Source organism: Macrobrachium nipponense, chromosome 7 (assembly GCF_015104395.2).
Source record: "Macrobrachium nipponense isolate FS-2020 chromosome 7, ASM1510439v2, whole genome shotgun sequence".
NCBI lineage: Eukaryota > Metazoa > Arthropoda > Malacostraca > Decapoda > Palaemonidae > Macrobrachium > Macrobrachium nipponense.
Window position 1 is genome coordinate 57,780,543 of NC_061109.1, and position 21,457 is coordinate 57,801,999.

General features: G+C 36.1%; 2 protein-coding genes across 2 annotated transcripts in view; one reads left to right on the forward strand and one right to left on the reverse strand.

The window, feature by feature from the left end:
- The window catches only part of LOC135217439 (excitatory amino acid transporter-like), a 42,338-nt gene extending 37,503 nt beyond the window's left edge, over positions 1–4,835 (forward strand). The window contains 3 exon segments of the mRNA XM_064253307.1: positions 1,475–1,669; positions 2,158–2,292; positions 3,207–4,835. Coding sequence (XP_064109377.1) covers positions 1,475–1,669; positions 2,158–2,292; positions 3,207–3,510 — 634 coding nt within the window. The 3' untranslated portion in view covers positions 3,511–4,835.
- An 8,098-nt stretch (positions 4,836–12,933) lies between these two features.
- On the reverse strand, positions 12,934–21,175 carry LOC135217382 (lysosomal Pro-X carboxypeptidase-like; the record flags this gene model as incomplete). The annotated part of the gene is given in 6 exon segments (XM_064253227.1): positions 12,934–13,805; positions 15,510–15,697; positions 18,335–18,499; positions 18,761–18,933; positions 19,970–20,127; positions 20,994–21,175. Coding segments are annotated over 6 exon segments (1,086 nt in total), but the record flags the coding sequence as incomplete, so codon positions are not given.
- Positions 21,176–21,457: the final 282 nt, after the last annotated feature.

Sequence of the window (21,457 nt, forward strand, 5' to 3'; positions counted from 1 at the left end):
AAGTTAATTCCATCCATCAGGCAAAAAATAAATATCTACCAAAGATGACTAGAAATCCTGAACATGTATGGCTTAGAAACACGAAGATTGCGAGGACAACTAATAGGAACATTTAAAATACTAAGATAAGAAAGGCATAACATAAGTAGACAGTAACCTATTTACATTAAACGAAAACCAGACAAGAAATAATGGATGGAAACTAGAACTGTAGATACAACACATCCGATTGTGGGAACTTCTTTACATACGAAAATATGTGACACATGGAATGAACTGCTACCAGAAACTGTAAACAGCAACAGTGTGGAAGAGTTTAAAAGAAAGCTAGACAAAATCATTAGGACACTGTGAATGAACAGTAAAACCTGGTCCTAGAGATAAGTGAGCAAACGATGTCTCCTCAGATGGTCTAACAAGTCTTTGACCCACCCTAATCCTTGTAACTTCACAATCCAATGCAGTCTGTGAAGGCCTCAAACAAGGGAAATGTTTGTGCATATTTATACAAGGGTTACTCTGAATGCACACAAAATTTTGTGAACTTTAAACCAGAACACTGGTTGTTCTTTCTGGAGGCATATTTCTCTGAAACAAAAAACAGAATGCTTTCAAGAAAAAAAATAAGAATCTCATTGAGCTCCGGAAGTATGTTATCACATTTTGTACCATTCAAAAAGAACATATCTGCAGGGAACTAAATAATTTTTGTTCTTAAAGTGACTTTAATTCAATGCATAACCAGCTTTCTATTAGCCAAAAGAAACATTAATTTCAAGGGAACCTAAGCAATATTGGCCTTCTAAGCAAGATTCTCAGGCACTAGTTGGATAAAATGTTTAGCAATATGTACCTGTAGTTTTGTTAGTTACAGGTTTTTGAAAAGTCTCTTTACAGCAGAGCATGTGCCTATGCCCTTGGGATCAACATAGCATTGCTCTTCACAGCAGAAATGTAGATTCACAAAATGTCTGGTTCTTAAGTCTTTTGAAATGACTTCACCTTCTTTAAAATCTCGTCTTGTTATGATGAACTGCAATTAATACCAGTCTTCTGTTACAAGGTCCAGTAAGGCTGGAGAGTTAAATCTTTACTCAGCTCTCTTTTAAGTAGTGCAAGGATTAAGAAAAGACAGTAACTTGCTCCATAATAAAATAGCAAGTACGTACTGTACTTGGCATAAGAAAATTAGGAACTTGAATATCAAATAGGATCTCACAATAGAAATAAATTTTCCATAAATGTACAATACCATTTATGCCCAACAGTAAATGCTATAGATTTGTTATTTGAATTAAGTTAATCTTTTCTTAAGAATGTATATGTAGACATGAAGCAGAACTGTAATGATCACTAACACGAGTTGCTTTTTTGAACTTTATACATTAGAAACTTAGAAAGACATTGTTGTACATCAACCTTTAACTTCTAAGCTACCTTGAGTACTACACACTTATTTTATCCTTATTCCCAGTTCTGCAACTCTTCCCATAACATTCCGCTGCTTAGAAGAGAATAACAAGATAGATAAGAGAGTGACCAGGTTTGTCCTCCCAGTGGGAGCCACAATCAACATGGATGGAACTGCCCTCTATGAAGCTGTCGGTTCCATATTCATTGCTCAAATGTATGGTATCCATTTGGGACCTGGGGAGTTAGTAACAGTCAGGTTAGTTGTTGATTTATTCCCTGCGCTTAATACAGTATAAATGAGTACACTATTCTCATCATTTATTCTATTTGTTTAGATGTATTGGAACAGAAAACAAGAACAAATATTGCATGTTCATGGGTTTCTGATCTTCTATTGAACAATCTGCTATACTTTCATCACATCACTTAGTTCCTCTCTTTGCTGAAAATGTAAATAAATGACACAAATATCAGTCATTAGATAAGGGGCTAAGACAATGAAATATTGGTTATAGTATCCTCATGTTGAATCATATTTTTAAAATCACTGGAAGCTGCTAATACACTTCAACTTGTAAATAAACTTAATCATTCAAAATAAGACAAGTTTGTTTAAGTTAGCAAATGTTTGTAGAAATACATAATTCAAGAGTAAAGCTTTTCCACAACCAAGTGATCTTTGGTCATTATCAGCTGGACATCGAAGGAATGACTGAATGGATAACTTGGGGTTGTTTCTTGCAGTTTAACTTCAACCCTAGCCAGTATTGGGGCAGCCAGTATACCCAGCGCTGGACTGGTTACCATGTTGCTTGTCCTCACAGCCCTAGGACTACCGACTGAGAATGCATCACTTATTTTTGCTGTTGATTGGATCTTGTAAGTATACCATGTAACATATGGAAAAAAGTGCCTGATGTATACCATTGTATGGTTTAAGTATCTGATTCTAATATTCTCTCTTGAACAGTCAGGATATTCTGATTATTTATTTAAAAAACTGAATCATATGTACACTTGAATGTATCTTGAGCATAGCAGTATTTATGCTGCTACAAGCACTTCCCAGCAATCAGTCCTCATACAAATACAGGCAGTCCCCGGCTTATGACGGGTTCGGCTTACGACGTTCCGAGGTTACAACGCTTTTTTATTATATTTATCAGAAATTATTTCCAGGTTTATGACACATGTTCCAGGGTTACGGCGCCTACAACGCTGATCTGGCAGAAGAAATATGACTCCAAAAATGCAAAATAATCAATATTTAAAGGTTTTTTTTAATGAAAAATGCAATAAGAATGCAGTTTATATAGTTTTTAATGCACCCAAAGCATTAAAAGTAAGTTTTTCTTAGTATTTTTTATGATGTTCTGACTTACGATGCGTCTCAAGAACGGAAACCCCGTCGTAACCCGGGGACTGCTTGTAAGATATAAAACTCTTTTTTGCTGAAGGATGATTATTTGTTCGGTAACAATCAGATGCTGTAAGGTTTCCTTTCTATATATATTTACATGCCAGATGCTAGGTGATGACAATTTCAGTTTGTTTCCCATCAGTGAGCTACTGTGCTGTACTGTTGATGTCTCTCTCTCTTGTATTAAAATAATTAAATCATCAACTTTTGAACTGCTTGAAATCTTAGGACTTCCAATAAAGTAACAAAAAATAATCATTCACCATCATTACATAGAGGATGTAATTAATTTATTTAATCTCATGATATTCTAAGGCAGAGTGTGGTTCATAAAAACTCCCATGGCCTTAAATAGATAAATTTGCATTTCCAGGGATCGTGTTCGAACTTCCATCAATGTCTTAGGTGATGCTTTTGGGGCAGGCATTGTAGCTCACCTGTGCCGTGAGGAACTTGAACGCATGGGACCTGCGCAGCCTTCCATTGAGATGCTGGATCGAGTTGAGTCAGGAATGATCCCCACACACAGTCCGATTGCACCTTCACCACAACCTACTTTGGCATCGCCTGTTCAGGGACCTCCAAAAGATCTACCACCTGGTTCTGATAAAGGAAATGGACAGCTTCCATGGGGAGACACCCAGCCAAAAAGCCCAAACTCTGAGACTCAAATTTGAAGTAGAACTTAAGTTGATGTCTCTCTTACTCAGTTTATAGTGTATTAATAAGAATTGTTTATTCCAGTTCAAGAGATATATCTATGAATGTTAAATGTTGTCATAGAGAATAATTAGGAGAATTAGATGTGTATCCTCTATGAGTGTGGTGAGAATTTTCCTTTTGAGCTTGTAAGATTACTCACATGAACCCTGAACAAAAAAAGGCCTTATCCGTTGGAACGTTTTCATAAGTTTATCTGGATATATTTAAAGGGATTGCTAGAGTCTTGGGCAAAGGAATAGCCATGCTGACGTTTAGCAAAACCTACTCTGTAATGACATGAACCCTTTGCATCGAACACTGGCAAAACATAGCGACACGAAATGATAGGATTCTTCCAGTCAATTTCAGTAGCCTGACAATGCCTGTATATGTGGTTCCATGACCTGAGAACAAATGCATATATTTTTTTAGTGTAACATTGTGCAAGTTGAATCCTCCTTCCTTATCAATACTGTAGTTGGAAATAAATTTTGCACCAAAACCACGGATCTGATCATTTAGTACATTCTCAGAACATTTTTTGATCTAAACTTAATTAGATTTTACTTTGAAATGATAAATGTAGATCAAAAGAGCCACTGCTGTTGAAATAATTAAACATTAATTAATATAAACTTTTCCAGTGAATGGGAAAATAATTTTCTTTCTAAAGTATGAAATGTACCTTTGAACAGGGAGAGTTCTCATTGGTTGACTGAAGTGAGGCCAGGTTTGCTGGAAAAGTTTGCTGGTTCAGTTGCATCATCTAAAGTAAATGAAATATATTATCCGTTAGACTTCCAGTTTTCATGCTAAAACAACATTTATGAAAAAAAATATGGCAAAAGAATAGTAGCACTTAGCAATTTAAATTGACTGATTGTACATCATCTGGCACTACACAACCAAGCAATTCAGAGATATAGGAAGAGTTCAGAGTATAACATCATAGCAACCTGACCAAAACAATTTCAGCTAGCTATCATATCTTGAACAAAGATACACAAAAACAAGGAAGGAAGAACATTTACAGGTTCAGAATGCCTGCTGGAACTGTAAGCATAAACGTCAATTTATGCAAAATGTTACACATTGTTTGAAATGAACTTTATGTTCAGCAGAGTGAAATGGACAAACAACGGAGCATAAAATCTTTGTTATATAGTTACAGATGATTTATGACCTTGTCATTAAATAGATTTCAACTCAAGCATTGGTATACATCTTATCTAACCCACCATGTTATCTCTTTCCTTTGACTGTCATATTAGCTGATCTAAATAAAATATCATACAATGTTTTTGCATGAATCTTATTCCTTAAAATGAAAGAAAAAGGGATGTGTTATGTAAAAAAATGCTGGTCAGGGGCTAGACTGGTGAATAAAATTCATGGATATTTATACGTCGCAATAAGTATTCCCATACATGAGAGGGAGTAAAGCAATAAAATTAAAGAAAAAAGGATGTGTTTTGGACAGAAATGATGGTCAGGGGGTAGACTGGTGAATAATATTCATGGATATTTATACATCACAATAAGTATTCACATACATGAGAGGGGTAAAGCAATAAAATTTCTAGAGAGAGAGGCTTCAGCCTTTCAGACCCACTGGTTTTGCTATGACACACCCCTGGCTCCTCCCCCTGATAGTCGTAAAAGAGCACAAACCACGCCCATCGGGGCGGAGCAACCAGAGAAGTGCGAGTTGACAGGAATCAAACCGCCATATTTGAAGTTGACAGGACACAGGCAATACCTGTTACACCTCACCATTACTACAACCCTCCCCTAATTATTGTTACGAGGGACAACGACTTAATCAACTAATTAAAATGTCCAAAAAAGTCGTAGTATCAGCAGATGTGCATAATCTCAGCGAAACTAGCGATGATGACAATATTCCACCGGCACAACCCAAAAAGAAGAGAGGTCCCAAAACGGAAGAAACCAGCCAGGAACCTTCCAATAGTGAAATTCTTCAATTGTTATTATTACAGAATCAAACATTATTGAAACTAGTGGAGAAAGGGTAAGGTTTAATATTCTGTTTTTATATAAAAATGTCTCGGATAGCAGCGGATATAGACTGATGACGTCACAAGCATGGCAGTAAAAGGTAAACAATGAGCCGGAACAGACTGTGCGGTAGTTATAATCGTAAAAAGTTTAGATTAGATAAATTTCGAGACCGAAGTACATTATCATATAATCCTAAACTATGTGTAAAGTGAGCCTAAACATTATAAGGACTAGATACTTATATACAAAGGTAATTAATGTTGTAAGGTGAGGTGTTAACTAGTTTTGCCTTACGAGCTGAGTAGCCTAACTAGCCTAACTTTTTCTAACTTTAAGTTTAACATACTACGTCAATCTAGGCTACCTATTAGCCGCTCCCTTCCGCCTATCCCACCGAGATCCTATCGTCGACATTTAACTGGGAGGGGTTCCTGTCAAAGGCGGTATAATTGCGCCTACTCAGCTAATGGGTAGAATTTTATATCACACTCGTTTCCTTTCGATATAATGGTTTACCCTTACCATGAGGAACTGCGTCTTAAGAATTTCTGACAGGTCGGCATATAAATATATAAGATGATTACTGTAGAGGCTATATAAATTTAAGTATGGGATATTAGTGAGAGGATGCCGATTGACCTTGAATTAGTAACCGATGAAGGCCATTTGAGCCTAGAACCCGATTGCCTGGCTTCAGCCTTCTAGGTCTGCTGCTGTCCAACCTGATTGTAAATTCATGAGCCATATTATAGACATCAGTTAAACTTTTATTATCAAAATTAAGTCTAGGTTTTCACTCCTATTGCAGAAGTGGTTCGACTGCAAAAAGGAATGACAATACTCCTCCTCCTAAGCGCCCTCGCCGTAAAGTAGATTTACCTGAGAATGCAAATGAAGAATTATTTACAACTTATAATGAAGATAGTAGTGACTATGAAGAATTTAACCCGCTTACCTTTATAAACCTATTCCTACTTATATATCTAACAATTTTAATGCTGTGCCCTCCATTCATAGAGATGGGAAAATACAATTGAATGACTCCCTAATTGCATTAACATTAAGTGAAGGAGACAAAAACTCTCATGATCAATTCTTTGTTTGTAATCATAATAAAGAACTTGCAGACCTTTTCAAATTGATAAATTTGCCAAAGTTGAACTTTTGGCCAAGTGGCAGGTGTTTAATGAAGATTTCAAGAAAAAAATTTCACTTTGATATTGAAAACATTAAAATGGCTATATCTTCTTTTCAAGGACATGCAGCTCTGGCACAATTAGCTTACCCTCTAAGATTAACGATATTGATTTCATTACTAAAGTGATAATTGGGCCTTTCAGGAAACACATTGATCTAATTAAAAGTTTAATCCGATCATTCAGAAGTAGATCTTTACCCAGGAACCTCAATTTAGATACGAGAGATGCTATTATTAAAGCTGAAACTAATGATATATGGGTCTTATCAGATGATCAAAGGAAAGCTATTGCTTCGTGCTTTCGAGGCGGTCCCCTTCCTAGAGAGGGGACATTACCTCTAGAGGTGGAAGGTTCAACTTTGGCAAGCATCAGGGCTACCCCAGAGGGAAATTTAATTTTTACAGAGGATTCAGGGGAAGCTTTGGTTCAGGAATAGGTTTCAATCCCTACAGGCGAGGTATCAAGAGAGGTGGCCGAAGAGGGGAAGGAGTACAGGGGACAGACAGCAATTAATTCAGACGTCAAAGATAAGAAACAAAACTAATTATGCTTTAATTCTTAATACCATCGAGCCCTGCTGGGACCAAGAGGAAAATAACCTGGAGCTACACAGTAAAAATAAAAATTTGGCAAAGGTACCCACTAACAATTCAATGATATTAGAAGAGTTAAATTTCCCTACAGAAGCCTCTAGCTCCAAGGAAACCTCTCACGCCCCTCCAGTAAGTGGGATAGGTAGGTCGTTGACAAATAAATTTAAAAAATTGGCAAAAACTCCCAAATTCTTTTGCATGCAACTTGATCAGTAAGGGTGTGAGACTCCCATTTAGCAATAAAAATAAGGCTCAAAAGACTTTGAAAAGATTAGGGGTTGATAGATATTATTCTCCTAGCAAGAGAATAATACTAGAGAGAGAATGTAACAGATTACTAGACCTAGGGGTAATAGAACAAATTAACAGAAATGCTTTTTATTACTCTAACCACATATTTTACAAGCTTAAACCCGATGGGAGCATTCGCCTAATCTTCGATATGAAATGCCTTAATACTATGATCAAGAAACCTTCTTTCTCTATGCTGAAACCTAAAACTATATTCCCTTATTTGCATTTAAACAACTGGGCATGTAGACTTGATTTAAAGGATGCTTATTGGCACGTCCCTCTTCATTCAAGTGCTCAAAGATTCTTAACGTTCAAATTAGGAAAACGTAAATTCAAATGGACGGTTGTTCCCTTCGGGTTAAAGACAGCTCCCTACATCTTTTCCAAACTAATGTACACAGTAGTTAAATACATTAGGAAGAAATATAATATACTCATCTTTAATTACTTAGATGATATACTCATATTGGCAGATGACTTTCACAAATGCGAGGCTCACATCCAAATAGTCATTGAAGTGCTCACGGAGCTGGGTTGGCAAATATCTATTAAAAAGTCTGTTATTCATCCAGTGCAAAAGATAGTTCCTGGGAGTTCATTATAACTTGGAGAACAAAACAATGAGACCAATGCAGGAAAACATTGATAAATGTATCAGGCTTGCCAATACAGTATCCAACTTGAAACAGGTCTGACCTCAAATTATATCAAAGATTGATAGGATCACTTAACTTCTGTTCCTACTACACCTTTTATGGTAGATACCATCTTAATTCCTTCACAGGTTTCATAGGATATTTTGCTAAAGGTATATAGAATCATTCCTCCTTCTTTCAAATCCTTTCTAGAAGAATGAAACAGACTAATATGTATAGTGATATAAACATTCCTAATAATCAAGTAGATCTAGAACTATTCACAGATGCATCCAACTTTGGCTGGGGTGGAGCATTAGTAGGAGAACATGGCATACTCTCAACTAATAATACATGGCTACAAAATGAGAATACTCTGCACATTAACATTAGAGAACTACTTGCATGCATTTACTGTATAAAACACTTCAGAGACAAACTAAGAAACAAAGTAGTACTAATTCACATAGATTCACAAGTAACAAACTGTTGGGTCAAAAAACATGGTAGCATTAGGAACAAATCGGCCCAGGAGGCCATCAAAGTGTTACTAGACATCAAAGGAAAATACAACATAGACATTCAAACTAAATGGATTAAAGGGAAAAGCAATGTGATGGCTGATTCCCTATCGAGAGACTTTGGTTCCATACATCCAGAAGCCACTCTTGACGATAATCTATTCAATTTAATTTGCACAGATATGAATTTCTTTCCTGAAATAGACCTTTTCACCAATGGCTTTAATTCTAAATGTAAAAAGATTTTGTTCTTCCGTACCCAACACAAAAGCAATTGGTAATAATGCTCTTCACATTAGCTGGGAAGGTTCTTCTCTTTATGCTTTTCCCCCAGGCTTCTTACTGCATAAAGTTGCTTTTAAGATATATAACGAATGTAATAACAACATGCTCTTCTGCACTATTTCCCAGGAAACGGAACCATGGTTTCCTCTAGTCAAGACAGTCTCCAAGGAATACCGGAAGTACAAAGTCAAAGCAGAAGGCTGCCAGATACTTCATATGGACTGTACCTTACCCTTAGCACAACACCACTTAAATTTGATCGCCTTCAGAATATAAAGAACAACTACCTTCCATATTTCCTCCAGAGATATGCAACAAAATTACTTCCAATTTACGAGACAGCTCCTTGGCCAAGTACCAAAATCTCTTCAGTAGCTTAAAGAGTTCATACACAATAAATATGGAAGTAACAACAAGTTCCCTCTTTTATCACTGCTACTCTATTTTAACGAATTAATAGACAAGGGCCTAGCGTACAACACACTAAAAGGATATCGAGCTGCTCTTGGACCAGGTTTGAAGGGATACTTTCCCAATTATTGTCTAGCAGAAGACAAGTATATTAAAGCTATGCTTGATGGAGTAAATAGAAGAAGACCGCCCCAGCAATTCTCATCAATTTCCAGGCTGGGATCTTGATAAAGTAGTTTCCTTCCTCAACACTACAAGAGATGATTCTATGCTGCTCATGATTCAGAAGACCTTATTCCTCGTAGCTTTGGCTTGCCCATTGAGAGCTAACCAATTTAATCATCTATGTATCTCCAGGAGCACTTTCACACCAGAAACCATTGTGTTAAGGAACCACCCTTCCTTCATGGCCAAGAATCAGAGAAACAATTACACTCCTATTGAATTAAGCTTTAGGTGTCACCCTACAAAGCCAAAAATTTGTCCAGTTAGACAATTAAACTTTTATCTGAAGTACACAAATAAAAAATCTGTGCAGAAAGGAACATAGATAGGGAAGACCATATTTGGCTGGATGAAAACTTCAAGATCATGTCCCTTCCAAAGATGAGGCAGCTATTCAGGGACTGTATTTTCAGAGCTGATCCCAATGCCAGAAAACACCACCAATTTCCACTCTATCAGAGGTCAAGCAGCTTCAAGGATGATGTATAAGGGAGTTACGCTGCAAGAGATAATGACTAGAATGAATTGGAAAAGCAACTCTGTATTTGGGTCATTTTATGCTCTCCTCGGTCTACAGGGAGCTTCGATGCAGTCGTTGCAGGACCTTCATCTTCATGCCCCCTGAAGTATGGGTGAGCAAAAACCAGTGGGTCTGAAAGGCTGAAGCCTCTCTCTCTAGAACTGACAGTTTACGTTGTGAACCTAAAGTTCTGGAGAGAAGAGGCAGGCCTTTCCAGACCTCCCAGGGTCTAGTTCACCCTCCGACCTACCCCCGAAACCGAGGAGACCATTCTGGAGGAAATAAAGAAGAATTTGTAAAGTAACTACCTACAAAAGTCAACAGCTTACATGTTTCTGAAGGCCAACCATAACATTTTTCAATTATTCATAAATTTCTTTAAGGTATACTTAGACTCGTTTCCTTGCATTTAGAGGTAATGCAACTTTTAGGTAACAAGATAGGAATATCTTGGAAAGGGGAGGTGAACTACTGTCACATTACGTATATTATCTTAGAATATAAAGAGGAATGGAAAATGTTAAAATTCACAAATTGGAACTTAAGTTACTACTTGTAGTAATTTGCAATCTCAAATAAATCTCACAACAGGAAAATGGAATGGTAAGTACAGATATACTTCATAGCAGCTTGCAACTTCAAATATGGCGGTTTGATTCCTGTCAACTCGCACTTCTCTGGTTGCTCCGCCCCGATGGGCGTGGTTTGTGCTCTTTTACGACTATCAGGGGGAGGAGCCAGGGGTGTGTCATAGCAAAACCAGTGGGTCTGAAAGGCCTCGCCTCTTCTCTCCAGAACTTAGGTTCACAAGTAAACTGTCAGATATGGTGAATGCATGCAGACCTGAAATGACCAGATAGCGAGTTAAAAGCCACATGCATGAAGCTTTTTGCAAGGAGAAAAGACAGAAGTAGTAAAATAATGGAAAATCACGGATGAAAATATTAAAGATGGATATGAGCATTTCTTATGTAGACTACTTACAATTAGGTATTAATACTTCTATAATGAAAAATTGTTCTTGCTCCTTTTTCTTTTTTTGCTTATTCTTTCTTAATTTCCTTTCTACTACATAGGCCTTTACAATTTCACTTGATTCTTCTTTTAGGAATACCAGCAAAATGTTTTTTCTAAGGAATACCAGTATTATTTTACGTAAGATTTTCCTCTTTTTTTCTACTAAAAAGAATTTCTTCTATAAAGAAATTCTAAAACAGTAATGTCTTTATACAAAATAATGGGTTATAGTAAAATCATGTTTGTATGAATAGATTTCAAAGACAGATAATTTGGACGGACAAGTAAGTTAAAAAAAAAAAAAAAAAAAAAAAAAAAAAAAAAAAGATGAGGAACAGTTGGTCAGAAGCAGTTGATATTGAAGTACGAGGTCTAAAAAGTCCTATATGAAGACCTATGTAATCACAGATTGATTGATTGATTTATAGACTTTTGGCATACATGCCAAGCATTGGGGTACCTAAGGCCATTCAGAGATGAAGCGGAAATTGAAAGTGAAAAGGTTTGAAAGGTGTAACAGGGAAAACCTTGCGGTTGCACTATGAATCAATTGTTAGGAGAGGGTGGACAGTAAGATGGAAGAAAGAGAATATGAATGCAGGTACAGTAAAAGGAATGAAAGTAGTCTTAACTAGGGGCTGAGGGGATGCTGCAAAGAACCTTAAGTAATGCCTACATTGCACAGCATGAGGTGCACTGATGACACTAACCCCCAATGGAGATGAAATCACGAGATGGAATAAACGAGAACCTAGACCCAATAAGATTTCATGCCTAACCCCATTAAGTGACAAGTCAATACAAAAATGCCTATGATGTCGAGTTCTGTGTAGAACAAAAACTAATCTTTAAACATGTTCAAGTTTTGCAGAGTATAGCCATTTCATTCCCTCTGTAAGTCCACCTTCCTACAAAATTATCAATACATTTAAACATTATCATTATACAACTTCTTTGTACCATCAGTTAATTGCAGTCTTTACAGCACTGCATCAGTGTTCCCCACAAAATACTCAGTGCAAGTTGACTTAACAAACAGTTCTTGACTATTTTTTCTTAATTTTCAAGGTTTTGTTATTAGGTATACGTAATAGTACTTACAAATATATATTTTAGAGATTCCATTCCTACCCAAACTAAACTATGAAATCAAGATATGTTATATAAATTCACAACCATCATTATTTTGTGATCATTTGAAATTAATTGCAAAATATTTTTATAAGAAGTATTTGCCAGTTCAGAACCTGATCACTCTACATATCCAGCTTTTCCGTGTTCTGTAATGTAAGTTATTTTTAAGAGATGAGATTCTTCATATTACGGTAGATCAATGATCCACTGAAGTGAAAGCTTTTATTCTGTCATTGTTATTTTAAAGCTAAAATACCTTTCTTCATGTACAGGTGCAGGGAATACTGGTACATTATTATTCATCAGTATATAGTGCTTAAAAGTGAATATCAAACGCACAAGACCTTAATGTTACTTTTAGAACAAGTCAGCTAAAATGCTTGATAATTAGGGTACAGTAATTGATGCTTGTGAAACAAATGAAGAATTTAAGAGAGTTGATTTACATGTCAACTCAGTAATAATGTGAATAACAAGATCATTTGCTGCGCCAGATTTTTCACTGTTCATGTGGCTGCTTTTCTTTAATATAAAAAAACCAATGTCTTTCAGAATTTTATTTTCTATTAAAATTGCAACAGCAAGGTAACAATGAATATGAAAACTTTAATAACAAGCACATAAAATGCTAAAAGATTTGTTCAACAGATTTTCCATTAAACAAAATGATTGGCAGGTTTTTTAAAATATTTGTTTTTATCTTTAAGTGAGGTACAAACCTTTTGCACAAACAACTTTATAATCACAATGTTTCTAAAGACTCATATGAATGATAGGATGCATACCTACATGTTATTTTTCAAAGATATGTTACAAGGAATTACAAAGATTTAAAAAAACTAATGGATAATAGGCTATTTATATTCTGATTTTTACTGACCAAAATGCAATGAAGTCACAGCACAAGTTTTCCAGGTTAAAAGGAACTACATATCACAGCACACTGCAACGAAAGTCGCAAAATATTCCAGAATCACCCATCGAAGACTCCATGCATATCACAGATTATTTGTGAACCATTTTTGTATCTTACAGGAAATATGTTAAGTATTCTTTTAATTAGAGAATGAGAATTTTGCTGGAATAAGTCCAGATTATATCCCACAAAAATCAGTAAGCAAAGCATTATTATACCTTTCTCACAAAATTCAATAGCCTAAGTTTCCTTGCTGAAATACATTATACAACATTTTATTATATCATGTCCTCTGAAACCAGCTCCATATAACTATCAATCCACTTCTTGATGTGATGCTTCTCCTCAAGTCTGGCATCGATCACAGACTGAGGGTCATCAGGATGAGAGCTCCTGAGATCCAGATGGTGAGCACCTTCTGGGATGATTACTGAAACAACAGTTTCTGAAACATTCCACATGACACCACCAGATGACCAAGGATCCAGTAAGCCATTACTGAAAAATAGGAGGCAAAATGGAACTTAGATTTGGTGAAAGCAGTTGTTTGGAGTACTGAATACGTTGTAATAAATCTTTTACCATATCTGTTTAATTCTCAGTCTTGCCAAGCTCTGCCTAATATCCTTTGTCCCTTCTTGCTGCTACATAGCTCATATGTTCTTTCAAAAGCTTTACAATTTACTCATAATATGATTCAGACAACTTTCCATTTGCTTTTACCTGTTCAACTCTCATCAATAATTTTAAACAGTGGATCTATACTATGCAGAAGTCCCCTAAGACATTGAGCCCCAGCTACCTTGTGTTATGCCTTTTAAATTTCATATATTTTCTAACTTCCCTCATAATCAGTCCCCAACCACTGAATGACACTGGGGCATATCGCATGAAGGAATACGCAAACTGAGCCACAGGCTCCTGGAGTGTGGAGACTGTCTCCTTTTTTGCCTTCCTTAGATTTCCAGCTAAGCACCAGTAATCTTTTACAGCTTGGTAAACTGGGTGACTAGTGTGAGGATATACAAACACAGAACTCACAAATTCCATCCTAGGGAGGGTGCAAAATTCTTAACCCATCATACTTTCAATGCTAATACATTGAAATTTTCATGAACAAAGTTTAATAACCTTCTCTTAACAAATTATTCATTTTCAGAAGAAAATGTTTCATTCTGCTGTGTTATTCAGTTTATAGCCAGTTGTCTGCATTGCTTTGCCTTCTCCTAACATTCACTTCAACTATCATCCTTATTGATAATCTACTCAAAACTTCATTACTCTCTCTTCTGTTCATCAATTAGTGCCAACAACTCAATTCTCTAATCATCCTCCAAATAATTTTCATCCATCTTTATTTCATAAAGTCTTCATTTACTAATAACTTACTACCACTTGTCAGGCAAAATTCTTCCTCAATCTCTACATGACATTCTTCAACTTTCTCTCAACTAATTTCTTGAAAAACTTCTTAGTGATATAATCATTAAACCTTTACTTTGGCTACTTTAGCCATGAATCTGCCACCAAACCTTTTCTCTCTTTAGTAAATTCCAAAAGCTTAATTCAAACTCTTAGATCATGATACTGTATTCTGACTGGACAACAACCAGATTCAAATTTTCCATTCAAATAAAAGCCAGCATACAACGTGGCTGGGGATAAAGGGGAGCTGCAACGATATTTCAGACCACAAAGGGCTTTTTGCGGAACTGCTTTGTCTCCAGTTGCAGTGCATTTTGCCTTTAATATTCCATTATTCCTTTTGATCTCTTATTCCTTTGATATCCAAAAAATTTTATGAAAATTAAATATGACAGATGACTGTCTAAAAACTAACAGAGATCCTATGTTTTTCAAGCCAAATGAAGTCTTAACACCTACTACTTGCCTTAGATTGAAAGCTATCTGCTCATCTAACAGCAACCCAAGATTTTTTTGGGGCTGCAAATTATACTAGGAACAACTGTGCTGAGACATTAATAGAAACATAATTACTCTAGGTAACTTATTTCCCACCACTGATTCATCCTATAGTTAAGGAGACCTTTGAAGAGTTGAACTGCTTTTCTTTTTGAAGATGAAAGTAGCTGAAAAATACAGTACACACTATAAACTGCATTTAAGTGAGCTGATTATTTCCTTGTGTGATAGGCAACACTGCACATCAAATCGACAATAAAACTAAACATCTCGACCTACCTAAACACTATGTTGCTTGATGCCTCAATTTCCATTCCACCATATATAAGTTGGGCCATTCGTGGACGAGGGGTAACGCCCCACTTTGCTTTGCACTGCTCTGAATACGCTTCCAAATCCCAAGTGCTTGGCTCAAAGAAATCATTGACGCCATCATAAGTAAACGGCATCACCATTTCTGTACAGGCCTATACAAAAGACAATGTATTTGACACACATTAATACTTTCTCACCTCCAAAAATACAATAAAACAGTTGCTTTGAAAGTCATAAATTAAAGCATAAATTCCACAGACACTGAATCTACATTATTTATATAACTTATCCATACTGTATTCAAATGTTTTAAAATTTTACATAACTGAGTGACAAGAATATACTATTTCTGGGTTATATACAAGGTATTTCAAGACATCTTGAAACCATTTGATCCATATCAAGCAACTTGCAATATCTAATCAAATAAGTCATATATTAGGTATCTCCCTCAAAATAATATACAGTTGCTACTGATACTTCTCTACTTATGAATTTTTTAAAGATATGAACATCAGTGTTCGTAAATTCATATTTTTGTTTGGAGTGCTCCAGGCCATGACCCGCAAGTCCAAATTTTTTTGTGAGGGCCTGCCTTAACTTAGGTACAATTTCTGCCGCTACCAATGCTGGACACCACAGTAACTCGCACCCTATGCATCCGAGTTTCTTTGTACCTATGCTAGTGCTAAGATTTCATCTCTTGTGCTTTTATCGTGAAATAATTACGGCATCTAATATATCATGGCTAATGGTAAGCACAAGGCCACTGATGAAATGGAAGTGGTAAAAAGCAGCAAGCCATCTCAGTGGTAACTAAAGCTGCTATAATATAGAAGTTAGAAAGTGGTGAAAAAATGGTTGGCATAGTGTGCAATTATAAGATGAATAGCTTGACGATCAGAACAATTTTGAAGAACTAAAACAAAATCATGGCGCATGTGAAAAGTGCTGTGCCAATGCAGTCAAAAATTATAAGTAAGAGTAGGGGGAGGGTGGTAGAAGAAATGGAAAAACTTCTTGGTATCTGGATGGAACACCAGAGACAAAGGCCTGCACTGCTTAGCCTAAGGCTGATTCAGGAAAAGGTTAAAGGCCTTTTCGATGACTTGAAGGCTAAGGCTGGTGAAAATGCTAAAGACAAAAATTTTGCTGCAAGTCATGGATGGTTTTATCGATTCAAAAAAAAGGGCCATCTTGCATCATGTGTCTGTAAGCAGTGAGGTAGTGAGCGCCAACCAGCAGCAGCCGAAAAATTTTCCAAGACACTCAAAGAAATCATAGATAAGAGGTTATACCTTTCAGCAAATTTTGAATATAGACGAGACAGAACTTTTCTGGAAAAAATGCTAGATGGAATGTACATAATGTTACTGCTAAGTGACAAAAGTTTTGTTAGACATGAAGCTGAGACCTCTTCTTGTGTATCGGACAGTAAATCCACAGGCACTGAAAAATATCACATAAAGTTCTCTATTCATAATCTGGCTGGTCAATCTACTCATAATCGATGGCCAATAAGAAAGCCTGGGTGACTCTTCCTGTATTTAAGGACTGGTTTTTCTACCACTTTATATGCAAAGTCAAGCTATACTGCAAAGAGAATACAATTTCAATTAAGATTCTCTTCATTTTGGACAATGGGCCTGGTCACCCACCGCACTTAGATGCTTTCCATCCATATGTTCAAGTTGTTTATTTACCCCTTAACACAACTTCACTCATTCAGCCAATGGTTCAGGGCATAATACCAAATTAAAAAAATACTAAACTTTTTGTATGTATAGGCAAGCTTTAAAGGAGATAAATATAGCAGATCTGACCTTACGTGACTTCTAGCAGATGTGACCCTACGTGACTTTACAATTGTGTAAAGAACACTGATGTTGCATGGCATGAAGAAAGTGAGATCAACATTAATGAAGTATGGGAGGCCTCATGGCCAGTTTGTAAATGACTTCAAGAGGGTTTAATCAAAAAGAGGAGGAAAAATGAATTGTTAATAGTCTTGTTGACATAAGTGAAAAGTTGACCTTGACATAGGGGAAGAGGCCTCTCAAGAGCTGTTGGACAGTCATTCAGAGGAGCTGATGAATGAGGATTTGATGGAACTGGAAGAACAGCAAAAAACAGAACATGAAGAAGAACTTGGTCCCAGAAAGAAGTTTGAAACAAAACTGATAGCCGAGGGATTATTAAAAGTAGCAACAATATTCGGTGATGCTTTCCAGTGTTATCGCTGCATACTGTATGATAAAAAGAAAAGAAAAACAATGCAAACTTCTATACAGAAAATCTTTAAACCAGTCCCTTCAACCTCAAGAGCCTACCCAGTGCCTTCAACTTCAACAGCTTCCCCACCTACAATGACTGCTTCCTCCCCAAACGAAGAGGAAAGTGATGAAAAAATCCTTGCTGAAGAAAGCGAAGCTGAAGAAGATGTTAATGACTCGCCACCCCTGTATTAATTCCACAATGCCCTCCCCTCTCATCATCCAGTTTCAATGGTAAGAAAACTGTACATGTATTTTACATTTACTGTATTATCATAACTTGTTATGTTAATTCTTATATCATTTGTATTAATAAAATACTCTACAAGATACAGCAACAGTACTAGTACTATTGGGTTTTAGTATGAAAAAACATACCGTAAATGGTACTGTACATAGTACGTATTGACTTTGCGTTTGTGAAGTTGAACTTACAAACAAAAATGAATTTATGAACAGCTGTTTAGAATGCAACTTGTTCGTAAGTAGATGAACGTCTTTACTATCATTACTAACCTGAAAATCCCATCCTTGGTCATTTAATCTCTCATCAGCCTGCTGCTTGTAATTCAAACACTCAGTTTTCCCAGTGAAGTTGAAGTACACTGTAAGTCCATCAAACAGTTCTTCTAAAAGAGGCTTAGGATCTTTCCTGGAGTCAGTCAAATGAGAGCACACAACCTGATCAAAGCAATCAATGATACAATCTAGAAAAAACAGGTAGTGAAAGGGAATATAAAAGAACATTAATACCTAAAAATTTGCCAGAATTGTTCCTATCAATGACAGAACTCTAAAGTTCCTTACAATAAAGTTCCTTGCTCACTTTCCTTTTCAATTATTTTTACTTTCCATAATTAAAGCACAAAAATGAAAACCTCAGCAAGGTAAGAGATATATAAAGGTCAAAATATCTGATAATTAAAATCCAACAATGATCACCTTAATTGGATATGCGGGCAGAGGAGCTAAGAAATCCGCAGGATAAGGATAGTCCACCATGGCAAGATTGGTCCACACATTCATCAAATAGTATTTCAAATCTGTAACATTACCTTCTGACACAAGAGGGTCACAAAGATTCCAAGTGTCACTCAACCATGTCTTGCCAGCATCTGTACAATACCACAGAAGAAAAGATATACATTTCTACTTGTTAGCAATAAAATTAAATACAAACTGAAAATATATACAATTCACTACACTATGAAAAATTTTTCGTTAGTTTCAATTCTAAAACTGGAATTCCAGTACAACTACCGTATGTTGGACTACAGAAAGAAATGCTTGTTTATGACCTTGAAAGACTAAAAGAATGAATACTGTACTTCAACCAGACTTAGCACAACAACTTACTGGGTAAAATAAGAAATTTTGAGTTAGATTTTATATAGTTATATCAACCACTTTTGGTATTTACATAAAGGCATGAGGGCTGCTTAATCTTAAACAAGTAGGATAAGATTGCAGGAAATTCACCATAAGTCATTAATGCCACACTTACTTCTTCTCTGGATGAAACATGGCAGTCTCACTACCTCTTTTTACAATAACTACTTTGGGCACTGAGTAATTGAAAGGAAGAACAATCCCCTTTCTCTCAGGTAGTTTTACAGTACCCATCAGGCCACCCTTTCCCACAAAAACTCTGCAGAAATCACTGTCTTTAGGTTAACCAGGTCAGCAACTACACTGCATTTCTTTTTCAGGCCCTGAAATTTCCCTGGTTTCATTTCTCATGATTCAGATATCCTTCATCTTATTCATTTATAATCTATAATAAATTAATTAAAAAAGATCACCGAGTTTTGTTTCAAGGTTTTAATAACGCTTGCCCAAACGATTTATTATGAAATGAGAGGCAATATTGGAGTGAATTATGGTTAAAGAAGCTGAAAAGCTTGGTTGAAAGGGACAAAGGAAAGATGAAAAGTAAAACACAAAAAGCAATGCAGTTCAAGCTGGATGAAAACTATACACCTTTAGTATCTTCTATAGGGTCCCATGAAAGGCACGCTGTAAGTGGTACCTTTTTACATGGACCTATTTTGAGAAAAGATTTCTCATTCCGTTTTGCATCTACTCGTCCTGGTGCATATAAAGGCACCAAGTCAACCCAATGATTAGTATTGGCACGAACTTTATCCTTACCATCTGCAGTGACTTCGTTGATTGCACTCCAAGACTTCCTGATGACTTCTACACATTCGGCAGACTCTTTAGCAAAGTCAGCTGTCACCACTTTAGCAAAGTCTTCGTAAGGAGTGATGTCTGTAAACTGGAGGATTGGTGCTGAGGCAGCAATAGCCCTGAGGAGACAAAAAAAAACAAGCTGTTTCTCCAAGTACTATGAGCTTACATACTTCCCAAAGAAAAAAGAAAATTTTTTACAGTTTAAGTTGGCATTGCGATCTCTATTAGAATGTCAGAATACAGAGTATAATGCAAAAAAATACAGCTTTAAGCATAAAACAGAACTCTAGAAAGACTGATAACTTGTGAAGACTAGCAAAAGGTATGACTGTCAAGACAAACATAGTTAATTAAAGAAATTTAACTTAAAACAGTGCTTCCTTTACAAGACACGAGCCATTCTTAGTTATTAAATAATTTTTATTTTCAGGAGACACGGACCTGTAACTTCTCATAATACCATGACACCAAGTCAAAGCAGGAAGCTTAATTACTAGTTACAGTATGAGGGGAACAGGTTGAAAAATTACTGGAATAATATAGATGACACTACACTAGCAGCATACTAAAATGAATAAAAATTCTAATAACAGGCTTAATTTCTTAACAAAAGCATACTTTATTGGAATTGTTCTTAAAAACTGCATCATAATCCTAGACACCTTGATCAGTTGAAAATGATGACCTAGTTCCTTGAAAACATCAACTACCAGAGGCCCAATAACACAATAATAAAATAACTTAGGAGCATATTATGCCACTGGGTAGCTGTTCCACAAGATAAAATATATGAAGGTTGTATACTAAGCTTCACTGAAGCTATCTTTACTGGGTACTGCATTCAAACTAATCCTAGAGTACAGTGGTAATATACATTGTCTTAATGTTTTACTATTGCACTTCTAAAATAAAAAAGAACTTCTAAAATAAAAAAGAAAACAAACACTCTTCATAGGGTAAATTTCACCATCAATATACTGACCCTTGCACTATGTGTGGATACTTCATACGGAACCAAGCTGCTAACATTCCGCCATAAGAGCCTCCAAATACAATAACTGGACTCAACTCTGCTCCAGGAATATTATCTTTTAAGTATGCAATAAGTTCTGCATAGTCTGCAAGTGCCTGCTCTGATGTTAGGTATCCTGAATACTTCGGTTCCTATAATAAAAGGCAAAGAAACAAAAACATTCACTATCTGCAATAAATTTATTACCGCTCAATAAATCTACGGGTTAATTTCTAGGGGATGGCATAAAAACAAAATTTCCCCCACCCCCTACTCTCTTCTAGAACTAAGGGATGCTGGTTTATGAAAAATGTAGTATTAAGGACAGAAAGTTTGGGGAGAAATGTTTAGTAGCATAAAAAGGTTTAAATTACTAGCACAGACTGCAATGAAGCATCCTAATATCATATGCTATTAATTCATGCTACCCAAAA